Source organism: Podarcis melisellensis (assembly GCF_964234715.1).
Source record: "Podarcis melisellensis genome assembly, chromosome: 13".
Taxonomy (NCBI): Eukaryota; Metazoa; Chordata; class Lepidosauria; order Squamata; family Lacertidae; genus Podarcis; species Podarcis melisellensis.
Genome location: NC_138545.1, coordinates 53,216,167 through 53,243,262, shown reverse-complemented (window position 1 = coordinate 53,243,262; position 27,096 = coordinate 53,216,167). Strand labels below are relative to the sequence as shown.

At 43.1% G+C, this 27,096-nt stretch overlaps 1 protein-coding gene across 1 annotated transcript in view; it reads right to left on the bottom strand.

Moving 5' to 3' along the window:
• Nucleotides 1–5,530: 5,530 nt before the first annotated feature.
• MOCOS (molybdenum cofactor sulfurase) overlaps nt 5,531–27,096 on the bottom strand; it is an 89,303-nt gene continuing 67,737 nt past the window's right edge. Inside the window, exons 9-16 of the mRNA XM_081885835.1 lie at nt 22,918–23,080; nt 17,658–17,739; nt 14,348–14,472; nt 12,473–12,578; nt 11,023–11,149; nt 9,315–9,419; nt 7,732–8,209; nt 5,531–7,701 (exon numbers count right to left, since the gene is read on the bottom strand). Coding sequence (XP_081741961.1) covers nt 8,096–8,209; nt 9,315–9,419; nt 11,023–11,149; nt 12,473–12,578; nt 14,348–14,472; nt 17,658–17,739; nt 22,918–23,080 — 822 coding nt within the window. The 3' untranslated portion in view covers nt 5,531–7,701; nt 7,732–8,095. The remainder of the gene's footprint in view (nt 7,702–7,731; nt 8,210–9,314; nt 9,420–11,022; nt 11,150–12,472; nt 12,579–14,347; nt 14,473–17,657; nt 17,740–22,917; nt 23,081–27,096) is intronic.

Here is a 27,096-nt window from a genome sequence, read left to right as displayed (position 1 = left end):
TCCAGATGTCATGTGCAGCTACACAACTTCACCATGATGTTGTTTTTGTGACATCTCCACACAGTGGCACCACACTCGCTCTCCAGGATTCCTCAAAGGTGAGAGACCAGAGTCTCCAAGAGAATACTGTCAAGTTACTTCAGTATCCTATGATGCAACTCTTCCGGTCCTGAAATTCTGAATTCCTTTAGTGTAGATAGGGAGTGCCTGACCAACACCTTATTAATCCTTAAAGACAATCCTGACTCTTCACAACTTAAACTGCATATGTGTGGTTGCATACAGTTCCCACTCTGAGAGAGGGTAGAGGCAACATCACAGTTAATCATCATCACCATAGTTTTATAATTTATACCCCACCCATCTGGCTGGGTTTCCCCAGTTGAGCAGTTCCCAGTTCCACCTTTTTGTATTAGTATTAGAGAAATACCTGGCAATAACAAAGCGAAATGTGGGGGGGGGGGGGAGAGAGAGAGAGAGAGAGAAAGAGAGAGAGAGAGAGAGAGAGAGAGAGAGAGAGAGAGAGAGAGAGAGAGAGAGAGAGAGAGAGAGAGAGAGAGAGAGAGATGGTCATAGGGAAATTCCCTGGCAAGAGTAAACACTGTGCAGGATTCAGCTGGGATGCCTGTCAAAGGCTGTGTTTGCTTTTACTGTATTTTATTGGTATATGTTACATGCTAATCCTTTGCGACAAAACATATAAATAAATGTAATGGATGAGTATCTTTAATTAGCTGTAATTAACTAGCAGAATGCCAAACAAGAGCTTAAAATGACATGGGAATGGAACCGGCAGTCATCAGGGGCGGTCACAGGATTTGATCTGGACCCCCTTTTTGGTGCTTTGGAAAACAGCCTGCTTTGGTCCCAAGAGCTTTGGCGGGAGGCTGCGCGACTCAGACCAGGCGCAAAGTCCGAGGCGGCGTCCGGGGACATCAGGAAAACCTCCTAAGGGGAAATCACGTTGCCCCAAAAGCGCCGCCTGGTGGCACAATGTTATAACGCACTTAAAAGGCTGCTTTTTTAAAGAAGCGAATGTCGCGAGTCCCAGGCCTGCTGCGTCAGCACAAAGGGTTCCCCCTCAGGTCCGCTTGTTCCGGGATTTCTGGTCGCGGGTCCGAGAGGTTCTTTTTCTGTTCCCATCGCTTTCGCCGGCAGAAACCCGTCGCTCCCCAGGGAATTGAGCCGGCGGCAGAGTGACTCTTTCTTCTGCAGTTTGCTGCTTGTTCGGATTCAGCAGCAAAGAGGGGAGGAGCCCCGAGGGAAGCCAAACTCCTTTGGGCAGAGGGGGGTGAAGTTGGCATCCCAGTGCCCCCCCCCCGGAGATTTGTTTCGTGGGGAATTGGTCTGAAAAGGGCAGGCATGATAAGAGAAGAGCCCCTGACTTGTCAAATTACAAACAGGACTAGGGGCTTTTGTGCTGGGCGCCTTTAAAGTAGTCCGACCTCTCCAAAGGGCTGTTTGCTCGCTTGTTTTCCAGCGCCAGATGAGATTACATTTCTTTTTGAAAAGAGATAGAGCAGAAAGGGGAAGTTTGCCATCTAGTGGCAACATGAGGAAAATTTGTTTTTATTAAAGATTTTCTTGGGTTACAAAGTAAATACATTGTCTCCGTTTTCCGATTATAAAGTCCCTTTGTAACCCAAGCAAATACTTAATAAAAATTAATAAGAAGTCCTTTATGCAGATAAATTATATTCAACGTCAGACTTTTATGTTTTGTCTTCATTTAACTCTTGGAATAAAAATTCATAATCTAAAAAGAATCAGGATAATATCTTATTAAAACCACACTTATTTTAAAATGAACCAAATTGTCTCTAGGGGTGGACTTAAAAAATGTCCCTAAACCAAACCAAGAATGTGGTGTCAGAAGTCTGCTTCTCTGGATCAATCTTTGCTTGGAAAAAAATGGAGCATTTTATTTTAGTCCAATATATCAATAGTAGCTGGTACCAAAAAATCTCAAAATCAAGAGCTTTACCAGATATATATCTAAATATATATCAGATATACTGGTATATCTACTGTATTGGCCTGAATATAAGCTGCACCCGAATATAAGCTGCAGCTTTAAAATTGGGGGGGGGGGGGATAAAAAATACCCAAAGCTGCTCCATTCCTTGCTGCTCCTGGCTGCATCCTGGGGGCAGTGGAAGAGGGAGCCATGCTGCGTTACCGGCATCCTTTTCCCTTCCTCTTCTTTCCCATCCCGGCCTTGGGGGAGAGGATGGGGACGGTTTGCCCCACGCTCCTGGCTGCATACCGTAAGGTCGCGAATATAAGCCGCATTTTAACTTCTCACAGTCGGAATTTGGGGAAAAAGTGAGGCTTATATTCAGGCCAATATGGTACATCTTTTTTTTACTGCAAAAGGAACATTGTCTGGGCATTTGTGTACCCCTGGGTCAGCTTTTGTTGGACCCCTCCACACACACTTTTGCATTACATTGATACACAACCACCTTCTCCCTGTTCTGTTCTCAAAGCTGTGCAGATTCCTCCCCAGGCAGTGCATCTGACAATTTCATTCAACTTCATATGAGGAAAGCATATAGACCCACTCAGGTTGTGACTGTAATTTTTAATGCTGTATTTCACATTGTTGTAACCTGGAAAGCATCTGGTGAATTGTAGAGTTGGGTTTTCTTGTTATTTTATTTCAGCCCAAACAGTTAATGTTAATTCTCTGACATTTGGGGGCACTGTTTCCTGCTGTGCAGGTGTCAGTGCCCTAGAAGCAATAAGCTGTAGGTCTACTTCTGTGTAAATTTTGCAACAGAAAGTGTATCACAGTGTATTTTGCCCACAAAGGTCTGGGGGTTGGAGTTAAAACACAAAAAATGAAAGCATTTCCTTCACAGAGGATAACATTTAAATATTTCAAAAGGTCAACCCCACACTCTTATCTCTCAGGCCATCCTCTGTGAAATATTTCTCTCTCTCCCACCCAAGCCCTTCTGGCATAGCTGGCATAGAGTGTGGGGTTGACCTTACAGATTTGAAAATAAGGGACCAGCAGCCAAAATAAGGGACCTGCAACATCACCTGTTCCAGGCACTCCAGTCTTCCTGTCCTCCTGCAGTCTGGTTAAACTCATGCTGGTAGCTTCGAGAATACTGTCCAACCAACTTTGTAAACAGAGGTTCAATTGAATAGAATCTGAATCACATGCACCACAAGGCCTATGCAGCCTCAACTTAAGATGGCTCCCTGGCCTGGCTTTGCACTGCAAAGTTTGCAGCAGCACGTGCAACAAAATGGCATCCAGCATTCAAAAAACCCCTCAGCTTGCATTAACTAGCCACACACAAGGCATGCAAGCTCCACCCCCCAGTCGTTATTAGACTTCTTATTGGGTGAGCAACACAGCCAAGCAGTTGGAGCCTCCCTCCTCCCTGGCCGGCAGGGAGGGAGGGAGGGAGGGAGAGGAGCTGCTTCCTTTGAAATTTGAGGGACATCATTTAAGGGGCATCCATCAATAAGGGACAGCAGCGGGACATGGTGCTGGAATAAAGGACTGTCCCTTCAAATAAGGGACACTTGACAGCTATGCCTTCTGGGCACAACCCAGATCATACCAATAGAAATGGTTGTTTCGTGCTTTGGATATTGCCAGTGAAAAGCCACTCCCCAGAAAATTGTAGGTTCCTGGAGCAGTGATTCTTTAAGCTTCAAATTGAGAAAGAGGTGAGAGAAAAGATGGTAAGAGACAGTAGCCTGGCAGAATCACAAAGATTCATGGAAATATCAGATGGGAGAGTCCAAAGGAGGGCAATATGGTGCATCTGGCCAAACCACTAAAGAAAGACTAGAGCAAGTCATTTGACAGCCACATTGTGATGTCACAGAAGGTGCCCCATGAAACACGCAGCTAGCAGCTGGATCTAACCATTAGTACCAAAACAACACAATCATCAGATACCGCGAGCTTGACACCAATACAGTGGTACCTCGGGTTACATACGCTTCAGGTTACATACGCTTCAGGTTACAGACTCCGCTAACCTAGAAATAGTACCTCAGGTTAAGAACTTTGCTTCAGAATGAGAACAGAAATTGTGTGGCGCAGCGGCAGCGGGAGGCCCCATTAGCTAAAGTGGTGCTTCAGGTTAAGAACAGTTTCAGGTTAAGAACGGACCTCCGGAACGAATTAAGTACTTAGCCCAAGGTACCACTGTACCAGGAAAGGTCATAGAACAGATTATTCAACAGTTGGTCTGTGAGCATTTAGAAAACTAAGTCTTGCCCAACAAACCTCATTTCATTCAGGGGAATGTTGTGGACATAGCGTATATTGATTTCAGTAAGGCTTTTGAGAAAGTCTCCCATGATATTCTTGCAAGGAAGCTCGTAAAATGAACAGTTAAGTGGATTTGACCGAACCCAAAGAGTACTCATTCATGGTTCCTTGTCATCTTGGGATGCCACAGGGCTCTGTCCTGGGCCCATTGTTGCTCAACATCTTTATAAATGACTTGGATGAAGGGATGCTCATCCAATTTGCAGATGACACCAAACTGGGAGGGAGAGCTAATGCTGCAGAAGACAGAATCAGAATTCAAAATGACCTTAACATATTGGAGAACTGGCACAAGTGAATTTTAATAGGGGCAAATGTCAGGTTCGGCACTTAGGACGAACCAGATGCACAAATATAGGATGGGGGATACTTGGCTCACTAGCAGTACATGTGAAAGGGATCTGGGGGTCTTGGTGGACCACAAGCTTAATATGAGCCAAGTGTGATGCAGCAGCAAAAAATACTAATGCTAATCTAGGCTGCATCAACAGAAATATAATGTCCAGATCAAGGGAAGTAATAGTCCCACTCTATTCTGCCTTGGATAGCCCTGGAATACTGTGTCTGATTCTGGGCACAACAATTTAAGAAGGATGTTAACAAGCTGGAGCGTGTGCAGAGAGCAACCAAAATGATCAAGGGTGTGGAAACCAAGCCTTAGGAGGAGTAATTGTGGGAGCGACTGAGAGGAGATATGATAGCCATCTTCAAATATCTAAACAGCTGTCACATGGAAGATGGAACATGCTTGTGTTTGTCTGCTCTGGAGGGGAGGACTTAAACCAATGGAACAGATGAAAACCTGTTCCTTGATCTCAGGAACCTTCCTGCAAATATCTCATTTCCTGCCCTCCTGAAAACATTTCAGAAAGCAGGAGGGGTCAGTCCTGCAGGCAGAGTACTGCTTCATCAGTGTGTTCCCTGCGAGGAAGAGTCCTGCGGCCGGCAAGCCTGAGCCTTTGGCGGGTGGCTCCCGAGCTGCTCCTCTGTGCACTCAGCTGCCATGCCAGGTCTGCTTGCCCTCCTGTCTCAGGAACCACCATGCCCAAGGGACAGTGGTATATCCAAAGATGTCCAAATTGGCAGTCTGGAGCAGTTCAGTCCACCATCTCAATCCAAAACGTTGTCACAGAGAAAAACCAACTGCTTTGTGTTCACAGATTGGGTGACAATATCTCAAAGGCCCCCAATAGAGAACAGACAGACAAACAAACCTCTCTGCAAAAGTATAAGAGATGTCAGTTTAATTAAATGAACTCATAGAAAAACAAATTATATATTTTAGCTGAAACAAATATTTTCTAATATTTCAAATTTGGCAAATATTTTCAACCTGCTTTTCAGAAAGATGAATGCAAATTCTAACACAGAATAGTTTGTCCTGAGAGACATTTCCCCTCCAAGTTGAGTTCTTTGGATTTGTTTACATTCTCTTGATTGTTTTGGCTGGTATTACAAAAAATAAGAGTCCTATTTCATGTCTATTTCATGTCTTCCATAAAATGCTTTCAGATACTAATATATCATATGTCATATCAAATATTATTAAATATTATTAAATATAAAATATTGGAATCAAGTATCCCATGATATCAATTATAGATCTCAAATATCAGACAAATAATTTAGCTTCAAAAATATTTGGATAATATCTGCAAAGCATTTATTGTCAGGATTCACGTACAGCAAAATTATTTTGTTTAAGTAGACAGTGCACAAATACACCTGAATAAAAAATGTGGCTCAATTTACCACTTGGCATTTTTTCAGCATTCCATCTAGGCTGTAGCCATGTAAATCTCTCCATTCCATTTCACTGTTCCATTGGGTCAGATTCTGGGCTGGCCCAAGACATTTTGGCACCTGAGGTGAACCACAAAACGGCATTTCCATCCCCACCAGTGAAGAAGGGCTCAGTGAAGATCTACTTCAGAAGTCATGGTGTGTGTGTGTGATCTTGATGCCTGTGGTGGTTGGCTCACCTTGCCCTGCCAGTGGGCTGGCCCTGGTCAAATGTGCCACTCAAGTGAAGTGTCACAACCAATTTTTATGCACAACAAGGGGAAATCTGGTGCTAGTCCACAAATTGGGTAATGAACTTGCTACACTGCTATGCAGGCTGCGTTCCTATGCAAACTAAGCAGGGAGCAAGCCTCACTGAATGTAGCGGAACTAGCAAGCACTGGATTGCAGAGACTGTAGGCTTGGGCTGTAAAGACACAAACTTGTACTGCATTATGTTTGTGGTGGTGAAGCCTTGCCATGAGCAAGAAGAGCAAAACGGGCCAGTGCATGCATGAAGGTGAAGAAAGACAGAGATAGGAAAGAAATGGCACAGGACCAAAGTAGTAACGGTATCAAAAAAGGAGATAAGGTTGGTTTGGAATGATCTATTCTGGATAAACTCATGGCACCTCCTCATAATTAACACATGCCTTTTTAGAAGCTCACAAACCAGGCCAATTTCCCCTCCATTCAGGCTTATATTTGGTGCTAAAGCCCAGCTGCTGGGTGAGCAACCAAAAGCTGGGTAAAAAAAGAAAGTGGGATTACATCAGCCCCAAAGCTTGAAGTTGGAAATAAGAAGAGGTTCGGATTATGTTAATTAATTAATTAATTGTGAGCTGATTGTATGTAAAATTGAGGATTAAAATTGGAGAAATGCAAGGTATGGGGGATGCTGAGAGACTGGCAGTGTGAGAGGGGGAGTGTATATTATATATTTATACAAAACAAATTCTAGGGGGTTCATTTTCACTCTGTTTATTACTGGGGCCAGATGTGAGACAGCAATGTTCAAGGCCATATTAGGGAGGAATATGTGTGTGTTGTCTGGGAAGAAGCAGGACCTGTTTTTCTCAGGCAAAGTGCTACTCAAGAGGCATCAGAGGGAAATGTTTCAAAACTGATTAATGACTATTATAGATAGATAAAAGAGGATTTACTCTATTCGACTATTTTCAGGACAGGTTATAACAATGTATAAAAGCCATAGCAGAAATTGGTAATTGAACAGGCGATGTGTAGGGAGAAGGGATGAGTGGACTTTGAAAAGATAGCTTTAAAAGTTATTATATTGGGAGCAGCAAAGAAGGGAGGAAAATAGAGGGGACATTTGGGAGAGGGTTGGAAACTAGCTTTTAAACTTGTATTAATTTGGTGGCAATTTGTTAAAGATTATGGGAAATTAATAAAAATAATTGGCAAAAAAGCAGAAGTCTGGATGAGTCCTTTGTTGCAGGTGCTACTTGCACCAGTGGAAGCTAACAGCAGGCACTGCTGCAGCAAGGCAGCCAATTTGCTATCCACGTTAAAGCCTTGGAATCCCAAGGTGCTTCACTTCCAGCCAGCCATCTCTGTTTCTTATCTAAAGCACTATTTCTTCTCCCCCACACACACTGCGCACACACACACACACACACACACACACACACACACAGACCACACTTAATTTAAATCAGCTGACTATTTGAGGTTATTAACTATCAGTCTAACTTGTGAAGTGGCATTTTGAGGACATTAAATTTCCTAGTCAGCATCACTGCCCTGCAACAAGTCTCTCGTGAACCTGAATGGAAAAAAGAAATCAAATGATATAGAGTTGCAAAAATTGATCCACCTGATTAGCTGTGACATGTCATTTCTGAATATTTAAAGGTGATTGACCTTTTTTACTCATAACATTGGAGAAGATCATATTGCTGTTGAGAACACGTATGAATAATCTGCAAGACCGTCCCATCTGCAGGTTCAGCTGAGGAATCCTCCACCTGTTTGCTCTTCAGCCGAAGGTCAACATGCGACAATGTTCTTCACGGCTGCAAACACTGGCGATCCCACTGACAATGTATCTGGATGGGAGACCTGCATCTCAGGATGATTCATCAGGTATATTCCAAACTTAGTCTGAGGGGAGAAACATTTGTAAGTAAGATCAAATACCCAACAGACGGAACAGTAACAACTGCAATGCCTCTGGATGGTTAAACTAAATTCCTATAAGTATATTGACGACAAGCAGTGCAATGAACAGACACAATGGTCAAGTTATTTAAGATGATCTTCAGAACCATTTCCATTTTTCTTGCTTAAATTTGATCTTAGTTTATGCAAAGATTCCGAGGAAGCACTGTAGTATTTGCTGTGGAAGTTACCCAGACTTTGGCTTGTTAGTTTGCATCCTACTGTACTGTGGGACAATTTCTGGCCTGTTTTGTTTTTTAGTGGGGTGGGGTGGCATTTGACCTGGGTAAACACTTTTAAGAATCGCCCCCCCCCATCCATGTAGACAGCAAGCGGACAGGAAAGGAGGCATGATGCTCTGTTAAAAATTAAGCTTAACATTTATTATCCTTACAGATCTTTCAGGGTTTGACGGGGCAAAAAAAAAAAGGAAGGCAAATGAAAGCTTGGCTCGCTTTCTGCTTTCTCCCCTTTTTAAAAACCAAAAGGTTTTGTGGAAGTGGCAGCAAAGCTCCACTGAGCAGCTCACTCACATTTGTATATTCCCTCATACAAATCTGCCTGGGTCTTGAGATCTTCAAGGAAGGCCCTCCTCTTGATCCCCCCCCCCCCAGGCACACTCGGTGGGCATGTGGGAGAGGGTCTTCTCGGTGGTGGCTGCTCCCAGACAACTTTGGAACTCCCTCCCTGGAGAAGTTAGACCGGCTCCCTCCTTGTTGTTCTTCGGCTGGCAGGTGAAAACCTTCTTCCAGCAGGCTTTTGGGAACTGACCGCTTTTAAGGAAAGGGCTGATGCTATGCTATTTTTGTTGTAATTGTCTGTATGTTTTTAACAGATCTTCTATCTGTCTGTTTGTCTGTTTCTCTATACACACATACATACATACATACATACATACATACATAGTTACTATTAATTCTATTAATGTTTAATTGTATTTAAATTATTCTTTATTCTCTCTGTTTTCAGCTGTTCTTATTTTAACTGTAAGCCTTCCCTGTAAGGGAAAAGGGCACATTTTTTTTAAAAAAAGTATTTGTATACTTACTTTTTTGTCTTTAGTGGCAGCCAGAGTCTGAAGAAATTCCTTGTTCCGTTCTCCAGTTTTTTGATCAATGCAGATAACCAGACATCTGTGGCATGGCCCGATAACCTGAAATTTGCACAGAGAAGATCTTGAAGCCCCCACTTAACCAGGAATCACAACACATCTGCTTCTAGAGGACTCAATTGTCAGCAGGAACCATTCTGACCATATCACCAGCACCAAACATTTTTGGCCTGCAAAGCTGAGCAGGGGCCACAACAAGAAACAAATGCTTCCTCTCTGTCTGGGATAAGGGATTCAGAAAAGAACTAGTAGTAACTACTGCTGCCATGCTGGAATCCCATGAGCTGGCAGCCACCTGGAGAATACTTTCAGCTTCAGCCACCAAATTGAATCTGGGGGGAAACTCTTAACATAAGGACTGCAGACATCAAATAACACAGCCTCCTGCCTTGTTTTTAGGGTGTCTGCAGCACTGACGTGACCTCCCTGGGGCACAAGCCTGAGCTGCGTGTATGGAGGTCCCGGGTTACCCAGACGACAAGACGCTCAGCCTCTCAGCCTCGCTGATGCCGTCCAAAAGAAACCAGAGGAATACATCTGGCACCAGCGCTGCCCGAGGGAGGCGTTCAAGGCACCAACATCTGCCTTACACACCCCACTCTGGATTTGTGTAGGGTTTACTCCTTAGCCTTTTCTTCTTCTGAAAACATCCCACAAGGCAGCAGGAAAGGGAAAACTCTTATCTTAACCAGGAACACCAGTGCGCAGATCATGGTGCTGCTGGCTGGGCTCTTGGTCAGTCTTGTAGGGTTCCAGCCTCATATAATTTTAGCATGCAAATCTGATCAGTGCATGAAGGGGTTAAAATAATAGAATAAACTGTCCTGCCAGGCTGAGCCTATGCCATCATCCTCCACCTTAGCAGCCATAGGTCACCATGTCTTTGCTATACAGTATTTCTCTCTCCATAAGGACGTCAATGTAAGGAGGTTTGAGATGGTCATTCCAGCCGGCCACATGACTTTGACCATCCTCTTCTGTTTCAGATCATTTTTTCAATAGTTTATCAATAGTTTAACTTTTACCTTTTGTAACTAAGCAACATCTTGACTGCCTGTGCATCTTTTCTGGCTGCTGTGTGGAAAAGCACATGGATCTGACATTTGAAGAGGTGTTTTTTTTTAAAGTAAACTATCTTATGACTTACCCAAATGTGTGGTCAATGTCTATGCTGGGGAAGTGGGACAATTTGCAAAGAGCTTTTAAAAGGGGAGATTAAAAATAAAATAATAAAAAATAAAAGGGGAGATTTAAGGGACTCAGTGGAGGAACACTTTTTAAAGGCTTTGCACCAGGTTTTCGTTGCTGAATGTTTTGCGATGTTAAATCTCTGCTGGGGTTCTCTTACCAAAAGGTACCTGCCCCAAACTTGGGTCTTGGCTCCCAGGATTCAACAAATCTGACAGTACCGGCTGCCTTCTTGCACTTGCATCACAGGGCCATGCCAGGTCACTTCTGTGGTAGCAGAGAGTCATTGCACACACAAAGTAATACACTGCTGCTCAGACTACTGTAGCTCAAAGCTGTTCTGTATCCCAAACAGCTGTTCCAGATCCTTGCCTGAATCTTTGTCTTGCAAGAAGCTGCTGCCTGCTATTTTCCAGCATGCCGCATGACACTAACAAACAGCTGCAGCCATTTGTACCTTGAAACACAGGGGACCCACTGCAATCTCCTCCCACAGGTCTTCTTCGAATGGCTCATCTGTGCTGACTACAATGTTGGCACGGAAGCGGTGGACGAGTTCCTGCGGTGGAAGTGATTCACCTAGTCTGTTCCACAGAGGCAGAGGGGGAAACAATATGGTCTAATATTAACCCAAATGAGTTCAGTAACACTCGTGCTTTCATGTTTCTCAGTACAATGAAGCCAGAATTCTATTGCATTCAAAAGGCGAAAGCTTTCACATAGCCTTAATTACCAACACGAACAAAGTTTGAACAAGTGCAATCAGTGACGTAGCTAGGGCTTATGCTGCCTGGGGCGGTCACTGAGTTTGCCGCCCCTCTCGCTGTTCCTCATCTGGGAGCCCCACCAGCTTGCCGCAGTCCTCCCCCCCCCGCTCTGAATTTCCTTTCCTTCTTTCCCCCCACTTCCCAAGAGGCAAGAAGGAATTCGGTTCCTGTCACTTCAGACTCCACCTCTTCTTCGCTTTTCTTAATGCCTCATCATCTTCTTTGTTTCTCTTGTTTCAACCACAGGCAGAGCTGAAGCACCTGTTCCTGCCTGACAACAGCACCCAAGAATGGTGCAAAGCAGGAGCAAGAAGGGAGAACGTAATCTCTCACACCTGCATGTTGCTTCTTTGGACAGCCGTAATACTGCTCAACTACAGAGGGTTTAGGTGGTGTCATAGGCGCTGCCCCCCCCTCCGGTGCCTGCAATACATTCTCACAGCCCACTGCTGGCCTGTCTCATCGCAGGCAGGTGCGGGAAGGCCTGGCGAAGCCTGCCACAGCAAAGCCTGGCCCCTCAAGGTTGGGGGGGGGGCAACTCCATCCCCTCAGCCATAGAGAGTTGGCACCTATGGGTGGTATGGTCAGATGAGGGCTGCCATCTTAAACCTTCCCAAGTCTAGGTATATGCGTCACAAAATTCCCCATTTTAAAAAATCCCCGAATTGCGGCAACACTGGAGCCCGTGTGAAGGGATTGTTCTTTCTGTTCTTCTAAGTCCCACTTGTCCCTTTCAGCCTGAAATAACCAGCTGCACCTATGTCTTAGTGACTGCCTCACGAGTGACTGCCTCACGAGTCAGCAATGTGATTCTGTAGCAAAAAAAGCTAATGCATCAATAGAAGTCTAGTCTCTAAATCTAGTACTACTCTATTCTGCCTTGGCTAGACCACACCTGGGATACTGTGTGGACAATGGACTAGACACTGGACTAGAAAAGCTACTGGCCGGATCCAGCAGATGCTCATCTCACATTCTTATTTTGTTCTTAAGAATAATAGTTGCCATAATTGTGCATGTACAGTAGTCTTTGTACAAGTGAAACATTCAGCAGGTTGGGCCAGAAGAAGTCTTGCTCATGGAAAGGACAAAAAGAGGCAACACAAGGAAATGGGCCTTTTCAGGTTAGGAAGCACTTACCTTTCCACAACTTTATCTCTCAGCTGCAAAATACTTGTTCTGTTGATCAGGAGGTATTGTGCTTCATTTACTAGAGAGAGTGAGGCCCTTGCAGCAGAGGTCTCTCCTAAAATACATTCAGTATAAGGTGATGGTCATTAGAAATTCTGAGCACAGTGGAAGGAATCCAGTCTCTATCAAAGGCCTCTTTTAGCTAAAACAGATACTGTGAAGATGAGGGATAAAGGTGCTGTTGCTACTTGCGCAAGTGTTACATGCAGTGCAATTTTTCTGGAAAAAGAGATGCTGGAGCTCACCACAAACTTATCCCTTGTTCTCTTAGAATGGCAATGGCGCCCACCTGAGAAGTGCCAGAACTAAGCTCCAGTGACCTCCAGCTGGAAAAACAAACCCTGGTTCCGTGCATGTCATTTCATGCATCAGTATGTCAGTGAACTGGAAGCCAGGCAAGCACACTGCTTATGCGCTAATGCTGTACATGAATGGGTCAACATGCAAGCTGACTGCCTCTATTTGCATGGCTTGGAGCCAGACACCCACAAGAACAAACAGCTTAGCTATGTCCCTTGATAATTCTTATGGCTCCCATGCCTATAGGCAGGGAAAGTTGAAGAGGACTGAATTTGCAGTAAATCTCCCCCCCCCTCTCTCTCTCCCTCTCTCTCTCTCTCTCTCACACACACACACACACACAGATGAGCCCACTTTCCTGCTCCCCCGAACTTCTATTGTGAATCAGCTGCTAAAGAGAGAAAAGCAAGGATTAAAGGCTCCTCCATCCCTGTGTGTGTCCATCTGATCACTCCAGCTTCCTCTGACAGTAGATGGTGGGATTTAAAACTCTTATCAGGCAGAGCCAAAATGGTCTCACATGATTCATACCATCTCTTGAAAGGCATGGAAGCATTGCTTGGGGCAATCACCATGAATGAGCACCACTCCTAATATGATCTATCCCTGCCATCCATGAACCCAGACTCCTCCTTACTCTGCATGCATCTCCAAGCCCTCGCTCTCCAAATTCATTTGCTGATCTCTTCTCGTTACCCGTCCAACATCCCATTTACTATTCAACTTATGCACCCTTAACAATCCTGCCCTCCCACTGGCCTGGTCATAACCACTACTTGGTCCATTTGAATTGACTTGGCTCACTTCCATCAGCATCTGACGTCTCATCTGACTCATCACATGTCCCAAGTCTAAATCCAGAAACCAAGGGGAAGGTTTCTTGTACCGTGTCCATTATAGCTCAAAAGAGTGCATTGTTTTTTGCTTATGCATTAAGAGCAGAGGGAAAGAGTAATGCAAAGGAGAAGAGCTACTTCTCTCTTGGGCTGCAACATACAATGAATATGTTGGGGGGGAAATGGTAATAATATTGTTGTTTCCTACTTATTCTTGGAAAGCTTGGAGCACCCTGTGTAAGGATCCCAGTAGCCTTCCATCAAAGCACCAACCCAACGCAGCCATACGCAGCTTCACCTATGCTGCAGCACGTAATAAAGTGACATAATGTTCAAGTCTTTGGTTTTCTCACAGAAATGCACAATATCAAGGTATTTTCAGATATTGTTTTAATTACAATTTTATTTAATAGGATATATGAATATAGTTTCAGTGATGGTTTGGAGTGCTCACTATATGTTGTTGGATACAAAGGTGTTCCTTTTATTATAAAACCCAGAAGTTTCCCCTGTAAGTAGTGTGGTATTAAAAGTCAGTCCATCGTGTGTTCATTTTGTAATTTCAGCGCATCCCGTATCACTGGGGCAATTTTGATTTTCATCTATGAAAGAGCATATAAGCCATGCTGACACTTCACATTTGCAGCACTGGGATACTCATTTCCTAACAACCATGCAAAATGTATACCTTTTTCATCTTTCTTATTAGCATTTCTTTTGAAGTCTGAACTCTGCCTGATCAGGCGGCACTGCCGGCCAAGAAAGGCAGAAAACCAATCAGCCGCTCGTCCTCCACAATCGTGTGTCTGCACTCTGGAAGGGAAAAGTGGAAGGAAGAATTCAGAGCCCCCTTTCAGATGCAAAACTAATGTCAGGCTGGTAGCAATGCATAATTAGATATTTTTAATGCCAGCCACCTACAATCCCGCTGTACCCATTATAACACAGTTTTAGCCAAAAACAGCATTTGGAAGAACCATTCTGCTAATCGAGAATATTATGTTCTGTTATTTACATAGCACAACTGTAAACCGCTTTATAGGTTTTCTTGTGTTTCTTCCTATTGTTTCCATTTCAGATGGGTGCTTGAGGCTAAATTAAGTCTTGCATTAGCCAGGGTAATATGATGGTGAGGTTTGAACACTGACCCCTGGTTCAGGAAACCAAGGTTTATGGAGCTGGGGGCTGGTGCCACAGCATGTGCCCTTCTTCCCTCACTTTCTTTGCCCCTGCCCCATGCTTGGCTTCTGCATAGAGATCCTGTCTTGCATTAAGAAAAAGTTCCCAATTACTTCTCTTCTTTAATATCAGTTCACATTCCAGGATAAGATTCAGATCACATTGCACACAGGTCCTGCTATCAAAACATTAATTATCAACATATTCAATTATCTGAACATAAAGAATTATGCCCATTATTGTGGCTGCTTCAGATATCCAAAGAGCCAGAGTTTCCCCACTTCCTTACTTCTTGTCAGGGTCTGGGCAGAGGAGGAGTGGTTGAGACTGCCTTCCCATCCTGACCCTTCCAGAGAAGAGGAAGACAGTATAGATTTACAGCAGGGGTTTGAGGGAGGTCACAGCTCAGAGACAGATGAAAGGGAAAGTTGGGAAATAAAGGGAGAGGAGGAGGAGGAAGAGGAATAACCAGGGGGGCAACAGAGTCTTTAGAAAGCATTCCAGACCCCGCCCCCCAGAACCGGGCGAGCCTTGAAAGTAGGAGAGCAAAGAGCTCAAAGACAGAGGGCACTTCTCAACACCCATAAAAGCGGGCGGTAAGAACATTCATTGTCTTTGTATGTTCCTGGGCAACCGGCTGTGGGAGTCACTGGCAGCAGCCTGACACTTGTTTGTTCCTTGCTGGTTGATGGCAGCCAGTTTGGGGCATTTGATGGGGGGGGGGAGAGATTGGACAAATATCATTCATTTTAATTACGCTCCTATTTTTTAAAGTCTTTTCAGTCTATACTCTATTATAGTTATCTCAGAATAAGTTCAGATTTTTAGATGCAATCCATACTCCTAAGTATTTAATTTTCTTTTCCACTTTAATTCCTAAGTCATTTTCCAGTTCTCTCTTTGTTTGGTTATTTATATTCTGAGTTAGTATTTTCATTTAATCTTTAGTAATATAAAATTGCTGGCCCGAAGTCCATATCATCTAGGATCTTTGTCATAAAGGCTCATGAAACATTGTCAAAGGCCTTTTCCACATCTAGAAACAGAAGCGCTACTTGCTTCTCCGTCCTTTTTTCCAGATATTCAATTATATATTCAAGATATTTCTGATGGTATTTTTCATTTGTCTAGATGGCAAAAACCCGCTTGATCTTCACAGATTAGTATTAAATTCTGTCATTCTAATTGCCATGATATTTGTAAATAATTTATAATCATTGCTTAATAAAGATATTAGCCCAAAATTCTTTGGGTGTATAGTTCTTTGGTCTTGTTTTTGAATTAATACTATAAATGCCTTTTTCCACAAAAGTGGGATTTCTTCCCCTTGAAGAATTTGGTTCATTACCTCCACCAGTGGTTGAGCCAGTATTCCTTGGAAGAATTTGTAGTACATTGAGGATAGTCCATCAGGTCCAGGCGATTTCCCTAACTTAGCTTGTTTAACCACTGTAATAACCTCCAGCAGCGTTCTCGGGGTGTTAAGATTTTCAATTCGTTCTTTGGTGAGGTGTGGTATAGTCATGGGGGCCACATGGCCCGGAAAGCTGTTGTGGACAAACGCCAGCTCCCTCGGCCTGAAAGTGGAGATCAGCACCACACTCCAAATTTGACTGGACTTGACCATCCAGGTGCCCTTTACCTTTACCTGCCAAAGTTAGTTCAGATACAAGGATCTGCCTTTTATTTTCTGCCGTGAAGACAGATGCAAATATTTACTGAGCTTCTCTCCATACTTATCCTCCTTTAAGCACAACTTTGACTCCCTTGCCTTCCAAATATGTTTCAAAGAAGTTTTTCGGAGAAAGAGTGGGATATTATTATAGTAATAATAATAATAATAATAATACTCCACCCTTCCCCGATACAGGGCTGCTTTCATATGCCATCTAAAAGTTGTGTAGTTCTTTATCTCCTTGACATCTGTGAGAGGGTGTTCCACAGGGAGAAACACCTTCCTGGCTTGTCTCCAACTAGTAACATTTTAAAATAATGTTTCATTTTTTTGTCTTTATGGTTTTAGCAGTGATGAGCATTAAACATGACACATAAACATTAGACATGAACGGTTCTAAGGCACTGTTATTTATTGTCACGTCTTTGTCGTACATGTACCCAGTCTACGTGTGAATAAATGAAGTCACCTATCACTGCAGCACTTCCAGTTTTGGATGCCTCCTTGATTTCATTCTTCATCTCAAGCTCACCCTAAGCATTTTGGTCAGGGCAACAATAGCACATCCCAAGTACTAAACTACTCTTTTCACCCAGTATTGCCACCCATAACAATTTTGTGCATATGTCTGCCCTTTTTACAATTTTTAGTTTGTTGGACTCTGTATCTTCCTTGATGTACAGAATGGTATCATTCTTTTTTGTCCTTCCTTAGAATTTCTATCCAAAGATAACCATACTCCTCTGGTTCTCTCCAAAGCCCCACTACGACAAATAATAGTTTAGTGTTACATCCAAACACAGCTACTGTGCTCACATGGATTAATCACGGCTCCCTTCACCCACACCTTCTGCCCTGGGAAGAAGTCCATTGGTTTCCAGCAACACAGTGTCCTTTCTGTAGGCAGATCAAGTTGAACAGGAGACAGCAAAGGTTGCAAGGTTACTGGGGCAATCGGAATAAGATCCACTATTTGACTATTGATTCAAAACCCTAAAACATATTTTATATAATTGACTTTTTATTTCTATTCTTTGTATATTGCATTGTTGTTTTATTGCTATGGCCAATATTTGCTGATACAAATAAACATTCATTCATTCCACCAACACAAGCTCTGTAGGTTCACTCCCCCCCCCCTCACCTGTGTGAGCAGACTTTACTCTGGCAGGTCTGAGTCAGACTTTCACTGTCTTCTTCCAAGGATACAGAAATGGGATCCATCGCTACATAAAAAGTTATAGAAAACATTATTCATATCTCCATTTTTAATAGCACTGAATAGGATGATCCAAGTCATGGGCTAACGTAAACCAAATGCTTGCCTTGAAAATTCTTCACCTAGAGCCTGAGAATGCCTTTTGTGGTGGATTGAGGCTGTAAGCATATAGGTGAACCTGTGCAACTAGGAAGTATAGATCATCTATTTGTGGCTTATAGGGGACTGATTCTAGCCAGTCCACAATCCTCAATAAGGGGGGAATGGTCTCTGAGTTAACAGCACTGCCCATCTTGGAGATCCCTACATGCATCTATGAACAAGAATGTCTGGATTGAAGCTTCAATCTTTTTAGTGGCAGTTTGAAAGGGTTCTGGGCAAAAGTTGGTTGCAGATAGATTGTTAGCGCCCTGCAAACCACAGTTTGCAAATCAGAAGCCTTGGCAGCAAGTACATTCTGCCACTCTTTCTTTGTTGGAGTTTGTAAAGGTAAAGGTACCCCTGCCCGTACGGGCCAGTCATGACCAACTCTGGGGTTGCGCGCCCATCTCGCTTAAGAGGCCGGGGGCCAGCGCTGTCTGAGGACACTTCCGGGTCACGTGGCCAGCGTGACAAAGCTGCTCTGGTGAGCCTGCACCAGCGCAGCACACGGAAACGCCATTTACCTTCCCGCTATAAAGCGGTCCCTATTTATCTACTTGCACTTAAGGGTGCTTTCGAAATGCTAGGTGGGCAGTTTAGTGTTGCACACATCCAGTGTTCTGGCTTCCGCTCCAACACACAGCAGCAGATGTCAGTACTTGCAAGTTAAGGAAGTGATCTTTTTTGAAGCAGAGTAATGGTACAGACTCAGAAGCAAAAAATAAACTAATCCAGACCCCTCATTAGGGAAAGGACAGTCTCAAAAAGGATGCTGTATAGTTGAAAAGAAATTCATAAAAAGACAAGCAAAATGATCAAGGGGATGAAGCAAGTCTTCTATAAAGCATATGGGACCTTTTATTTTAGAGGAAAGGTAAGTAAATGGTGACATGTTAGAAGTTTATAAAATTGTGCAGGGTGTGTAGAAAAGTCCCTCTGCCCTCATAATGCTAAAATTCATGGACATCCAATGAATGTTGGAAGATTTAGATCAAATTTTTAAGAAAATGCCTATACATGCAGTGTATAGTCCAGCTATGGAACTTGCTCCCCCAAGAGGCAGTGATGGCCATTATTATTATTATTATTATTATTATTATTATTATTATTATTATTATTATCCTTTATCAACATTAGAAACACATTACAAAACATAAACAATTAAAAACAAAATAAAAATATAGTAAAAAGCATACTGGCAGATATTCTAAAAGTTAAATAATCCTCTGGATAGCTTATGGGGGGCGGGGGACCTGCAAAGGTGACACATGGTTCTTGACAAATGTATCTGCCCCTCTGCCTTCAGCTCCTCCTGTTTGGTCCCTCTGGCTGGTCAACGGCCTCCCTCCTCGCTGGTGAGGCTCTGAGCTCCTCTAGAGGAACGGACGAGACCCCTGGAGTCAGAAGAGAAGGACCTCTTCTCTTCTCTATCCCTGGGTCTTCCAGCCCCTGATTTACTGCTTCTTCCATCTCATGGGCCATCTGGCAGAAACCATGCCAGGTTGGACATACACCTTCCTGAGGCCAGCTTCTGTTCTGCAAACTATCATTTGCTATGGGAGCTAGCATGACATCTGTGCTGGATCAAAATGTTATAGCTTCAATACAGAAATATATTTTTGTGCCTGCAGATGGCTCCAAATGATCATTAAACAAGGATACAGCAGAGTTTTGTGCAACCTTGATCCCCACAGCAGGCTTGTCAATGCACAATTTTAGCTTTTAGTAACTTTATTCCCTCTGTATTTCATACATTGGAATAGGCAGAAATTTACTGCAGCCGTGATAGCTGCAGCCTATGAAAAGCAGTCTTATCCCAGTTATGTCACCTCTAATAAATGAGAATATAGGCTTCTTTTAAGAGGGGGAAAGAGAAGTTCGAAAGGAAGAAAATTCAAATACTTGACATTTTAAAATATGTTTTTGAAAAAATATTCACTAGGCAAAATGAGAGCACACCAAAACATTTTTGCATGCACAAGGACATCTTCTCAGGTTAAAAAGAATTTTTAAAAAATTCAACTCTAACTGTCTCAGCTGTAATTGTCCCTTCTGGAAAAAATGAACTGAGGGGATGTAGATGCTGAAATGGTTTATGAGATAAGAGAAAAATGTGAATGGTATTGGATGTGGTTAATTGAAAATAATCTTACACGCCAAAACAAATTATCTTACTATCTCGGGGCCACATATCTTAGTACTTCATTAACCCAAAGAGATTTTAGTTTCAAGTGAATAGCAGAGGCATCATCTCAGAAAATATCAGGATAAAAGCAACAGGGCCATCTCCCAAAATTTTCTCATTCCAATGCTGTGTTTTATATTTTAAAAAAGTAAAGGAAAAGGACCCCTGACAGTTAAGTCCAGTTGCAGACGATGACTGGAACCAGCATTTGTCCGCAGACAGTTTTTGCAGGTCATGTGGCCAGCATGACTAAGCCGCTTCTGGCGCAACGAAACAACGAAACCAGAGCAGCGCACAGAAACGCCATTTGCCTTCCCGCCGGAGAGGTACCTATTTATGTACTTGCACCTTTTGGCGTGCTTTCAAACTTCTAGGTTGGCAAGAGATGGGAACAATGGGAGCTCACTCCGTCTCGCAGGATTCAAACCGCCGACCTTCTGATCGGCAAGTCCAACAGGCTCAGTGGTTTAGACCACAGCGCCACCTGCGTCCCTGTTTTATACTTAGGTTTTTAATATACACTTTGCCAATACAACTATGTCAGGTGCAGCCTTGCCTTTATGGCACAGCCTGCAAAATATACTCCAGATTTTTAAACAATGTACACACATATGATATGCTATTGAATCTGAAGGTTTTAAGATATTCAGTTCTGAAGAAAGCAGGAAGAAAATTGCTCTGAAGGTCTTTCCTGATGGAGACTTTATATTGCAAATTGGTCCTTGGCAAAAGATTTTTTAAACTTACTGGATTTTTGATGCGAAAGTAAATCCAAATTGAGCAATGTGGCCAACGAACCTGAAACACAGCATGGGAAACATACAGGGGCACAATCCAACTAAAGCTAAAGCACTTTAAAGCTTTTTGGATTTCGTTTAACACATTTAGGTCTCCCACTGAGATTGAAAATCAGCTTGGTTTAAAAGTGTCTCAATTTTTAGCTGAATTGTTCTCATAGTATTTAATCCATCAATGAAGAGTAATTACTAAAGAAACATTTGTTTGTACAATTAACGCTGATGTATTCCAGTCTCCTTCTGTGCAACTGAGTGATCATAAAAGGCTTCTTTTTATGGCATCAGGATAATAAATGAAGCCCAAGGCAGGACTCAAGGTCTCTGTGAAGGGCTTGTTGTCCTAAGTTTAGCATTTTACTAACCCGGTTCAATGCCTATTTATTTCAGTAATAAAATTCATAAAAATAGGAGCATCCTTGACAGGAAACCAAAAGAAGCAATGTTTTGTGCAACAACTAAGAATAAAGCAGGTAAAGGATTAACATATTTGGAACCAGTTGCTCAAACAAATGGACATGCATTATTAATAATGTTGCATGCAGGCCAAGTGAAAATGGAAGATCACCAGGAGACGGCAAACATAGTTCAGATGTAGATATATAAGACATAAATAATGAGTTTAGAAAAGTAAAAATACTTTAAAAAAATAATGAAAAGCACAGGCCTGCTGCTGCAGCTAAGTGAAATATATGTTCAATATATTAAAGGCTCTCCATCCTTTCTGCTACTGTATTTTTACACTCAGGCGTGAAGAACCTGATCAAGCTAACAGGGATGTCACTACTGACTTTTAAACACTGCATTACTAACCTACGATGAGATGGTTAGAACCACAACCCACCTCTCCTCTGTTGCAGAAATGTCAAGGGTCTTTGCAGACATGCTGAAAGGCTGTGGAACAGTGTGTGACAGTAATTAGAGTATTAGATCTGGACCTCTTAAGTCTGAGTTCAAATCCTGACTCAGCCATCCAAGGGACCTTGATGGCCACTTGGGTTGCCTTTGACAAGACACTACCTCAGGAATGTTGCATGAACAAAACATGGCCTCTCAGTCCCAGGCTGAGTTACTTGCAGAAAGGGAGGGCCAGAAAAATGATGGAAAGGAGTTATTTAATGAGTAATGACAGACAAGCTTCACTTAAATATGACTTGCACATATACAGTGGTACCTCGGGTTACATACGCTTCAGGTTACAGACGCTTCAGGTTACAGACTCCGCTAACCCAGAAATAGTACCTCGGGTTAAGAACTTTGCTTCAGGAGGAGAACAGAAATCGTGCTCCAGCAGCAGCAGGAGGCCTCATTAGCTAAAGTGGTACCTCAGGTTAAGAACAGTTTCAGATTACGAATGGACTTCCGGAATGAATTAAGTTCTTAACCTGAGGTACCACTGTATACCAATTTTCTTTACACTGCACAGCTACGGAGCAACGATAATAAGGCCCAATAAACGCAAATGGGCCCAATGGGAATGGGGTGTACCCCAGAATGTGCCCCATAATCCTCTGCATTGGCAAACTGACATGTGAGCAAATATACAAAGTTTGGCAGGGGGGAACCTAGCTGCGGTTGATTAGTTGCATTCATAATTCCTGCCACATGCCTGTTAAGAACAAAAGAAGAACCCTTCTCCATCAACCACCCCACTCTTTCATGTACACATACACACAGCGCCCTCCCTCCTCAGATAATGCAGGTAGATCAGCTGAGTGGGAGAAGATCTGATCTGATTACAGGGGGCATGTTTCCATCTGCCCAAACCAACACTGGGCCAACTTCTTTCTCTTCTTTTTGTCACTGTGAAAAAAACAGTTAAGGGGCCAGAAAAAATAATGCTTTGGGTCTTGATCAGACCCCAAAAGTAGAGGATAGCCACCCCTTAATAGTTTGTCCAAGCGCTCCAAACAGCTGGAACCATAACATACTTGGTATCTATTATATGATTTGTAACATCAGAAATTCTCAGCAAGGCATGTCAAAAACACTAGTAATTTGAGATATTACAAATTTTACTGAAACCATCTTACAATGAAATGATAATGAAGATTTGCATACCAACCTTCTGCTCTGATGATCATGACATTTTGCTCCAGGTCAATAAAGGGCTGCACAAGACACAGTCTCGGTTCCTGCTTTTGAGTGATGCAAACGCCATTGTGATTGACAACCATGAAGCTACGATCATACAGCAAACCTGTATTTCCGATGGGCCACCGCATCACCTGGTGGGAAACAGTCTTTAAGCGACAGGTGTGCACAGATGCTGAGCAAAGAAATGGAAAAACTATTCATGACTGAAACTACCTGAGAATCAAACAAGTTAAAAATGGTAGGTATTTACTTCTGGTTTTAAAATAGAGACTTTTAATAGTCAATACCTCATTGCAAGAGCTGAAAGGATATGAGAGCATACTGTCTGTCAACAGCAAACAAGATTAATAGACCAAGGTGCATTCCAAACTTCTCTGGGTTCAGGGAAGAAGTCCTTCTGAAATCATGAATGTCTAGGGGGAATTTGGCTCCAATGTTCTAGAGCAGGCATGTCCAACTTTCAAGAGACTGTGATCTACTCTCACTATAAAAAAAACAAAAACTGGCAGTGATCTACCAAAGTTCCAAAGTTGTTGAGCTTCGCGATCGACCTGTTGCGACATCCCTGTTCTAGAGGATCAGTTTCCCACTGCAACCCCAGCTTTTTTCTGCTGGAGGATAGAACCTGTGCAGGAATTTGGAATGCCACAAATTCCAAAACATATTCTGAGAGAATATTTTTATTTAGAAAGCATTTTTAATACATTAAGTTTTAATATATATGATGTTTTATTGATTTTATAACTGAAATTGGTCTGAGTTTATTTTTTTACAAAGAAAAGCAATATATAAATTATAAACATAAATAATCAAAGCAATATACAAATTATCAACATAAAAATAAATGTCACAAGTACAAAACAGAGATTATCCTTAGATTTGGGGGAAAGACTTAGTAAATTTTGGGAAGTTAGGAACAGTTTAAGGCAGTGGTTTTCAACCAGTGTGCTGTGGCATCTTGGGGTGCCGCGAGCAACCCTGGCCTCTTTCCCTCTTTCCTTCCTTCCCTCCTTCCCTCCCTCCCTCTTCTGATGCCCTCTCGTGCCTCTGCCTCCCAAAGGCTTGTGGGGGGAAGTTCAGAGACCAGGGGCAGCAGCAGCGGCTGCCCAGAGGACTCTCAAGGAGAGGAGGCTGAGGGAACACTCCACAAGGGTGTTCAAAAAAGGGCAAGGGGTGACATAACTGGGCTCCTGAGCCCCACAGGGATGCCGCAGAAAGAATGTAGTTGGTCAAGGGAGCCGTGGACTCAAAAAGGCTGGAAACGTCTGGTTTTAGGGCAAGGCTCCTTCCCCAGCAGCAGAATCCAGTGGCTGAATGTACTTGATTGTGTTAGGCAGCAGGACCAAGCGAAGTTGCAGGAAGGCCACTCTACCTGGAGTGTTGCCCTTATTAGGAATAATTAGACTGCGGGAGCCAAACTGGTGACTGGGAGTGGCCATTGGGACCATATAACACCGGTCCTGAAAGACCTACATTGGCTCCCAGTACATTTCCAAGCACAATTCAAATTGTTGGTACTGACCTTTAAAGCCCTAAACAGCCTCAGCCCAGTATACCTGCCTGAAGGAGCGTCTCCACCCCCTTGTCTAGCCAGTTCTGAGGGCCTTCTAGCAGTTCCCTCACTGCGAGAAGTGAGGAAACAGGGAACAAGGCAGAGGGTCTTCTCGGTAGCGGCACCTGCCCTGTGGAATGCCCTCCCATCGGACGGCAACTGATTGACTTTTCAAAGACATTGGAAGGCAGCCTTGTTCAGGGAAATTTTTAATGGTTGATGTTTCACTGTGTTTTTAATATTTTGTTGGGAACAGCCTTGAACAACCTAGTCAGAGGGGTGGCTAATAAGATGATAGATAGATATAGATGATAGATAGATGATAGATAGATAGATACTGTATAGATAGATAGATACTGTATAGATAGATAGATACTGTATAGATAGATGATAGATAGATAGATAGATAGATAGATAGATAGATAGATAGATAGATATAGATAGATAGATGATAGATAGATGATAGATGATAGATAGATAGATAGATAGATAGATAGATAGAGATAGATAGATAGATAGATAGATAGATAGATAGATAGATAGATAGATAGATAGATAGATGATAGAGATAGATAGATGATAGATGATAGATGAGATAGATGATAGATAGATAGATAGATAGATAGATAGATAGATAGATAGATAGATGATAGAAAAAAACCCCTGAGATTTGGCTTTTCAGCCACAATATTGAAAACAGGATTGAAGGACACGATACAAAATTATAAATATTACATAATTTAATGGTATCTGGATAATTGTCACCATGTTATAGAAGTGGGCCCTTCAACAAAATCTTGAAGCACTGAGTGCTTTTGTTCAGGGTTTCAGCGACTCCACTGTCATTTCTGCTGAAGTAGCTGGACCCCTGAACATTGTCATTCCTGCAGCCAGTCAGCATTCTGTGCCCATTGATCAGGCTCTATCCTCAATGGCCACCATGCTGTTTTTCTCTTTTTGTCTTGATTTTTTTGCAGAAGGGAGGTGGACAAACATGTGCCCAGTCTCAGGTACATTAAAATCTTTGATTTCGCCACTGACATCTATGGGCAGCATCCACTTCCATACCTGAGGATATTTTAATACAGCTTTTTTGTGTGAGTGAATGAAGAAACAACATATCCCAATCGCTCTCCTTCCTCTTGTGATATCTATGTGTTTCTCATCCTCCTCTCCCTATTCCAGACACTCCATTCTGTTCTCCCACCCCCACTCACCAGTTTCCACCCTCTCAGTCAACATCCTGCACCAGTGAGTTCAGAACGTATCAGCCCTACTGAATCAGATCAATGGCCCATCTAGTCCAGCGGCCGATGGCCAGCTACTGGGCAAAAGCAAAACCCGAATTCACTCTCTCCACCTGTGATACACTTATTCAGAGACATTCTCCCTCCAGCAACAGAGGCAGAATACAACCACCATGGCTAGTAGCCATTGAGAGAAGAAGAAGAAGAGTTTGGATTTGATATCCTGCTTTATCACTAAAATAAGGAGTCTCAAAGCGGCTAACATTCTCCTTTCCCTTCCTCCCCCACAACAAACACTCTGTGAGGTGAGTGGGGCTGAGAGACTTCAGAGAAGTGTGACTGGCCCAAAGTCATCCAGCAGCTGCATGTGGAGGAGCGGAGACGCGAACCCGGTTCCCCAGATTACGAGTCCGCTGCTCTTAACCACTACCACCACATTAGCCTTATCCTCTCCTGATAACCCTAACCCTAACCCTGAAAGCCATCCAAGTTAGTGGCCATCTATTCTTGTGGGAGTGGATCCTACAGTTCAGCTACGCACTGTGTGAAGAGTTCTTATGGGGCTGTTTTGTAGGTTCTCTCAGGGTTCCCCCTAAATTATTCTGACTACCTGCAAACCTCAGGGTTACACTGGATCTGCTGATGCCTCCCTCATGGAGGGGGCGGGCAGTTGGGGTGACATTTTCGCTACATGTCCCCCCATAGGGAAGGATGACCTCTGTTCACTTTCTGCTTCTGCTACTAGGGCACGTGCTCCAGAACAACTACAGTCATACCTCGGGTTACAAACGCTTCAGGTTGCGTGTCTTCGGGTTGTGCACCGCGCTGAACGTGGAAATACCAGAATGGATTACTTCCACGTTTCAGTGCTCGCGCATGCGCAGAAATGCCAAATCGCGACATGGTACTCTTTCGGATGCCCACCTTGGTTAATAATATTATTAATAATAAATTATTTATACCCCGCCCATCTGGCTGGGTTTCCCCAGCCACTCTGGGCGACTTTCAACAAAGTATTAAAATACAGTAGTCTGTTAAGTATTAAAAGCTTCCCTAATGGTTACGTCTGTTCTTAATATAGTTTTAGGTGTTTTGTTTTCAGATGTTTGCAATAGTTTTGAAGCAGGTTTTTAAAATTATTTTTATTGTCTTTACAGTGGTACCTCGGTTTACAAACTTAGCTGTTCTTAAACCGAGGCGCCCTTTCCTTGCTGAGGCCTCCCCGCCACTGGTGCCCTTCCACCGTTCGGATTCTGTTCTTAGACCAAGGTAACATTCACAAACCGGGACACTACTTCCAGTTTAGTGGAGTTCATAAACCAAATAGTTTGTAAACAGGGCTGTTCTT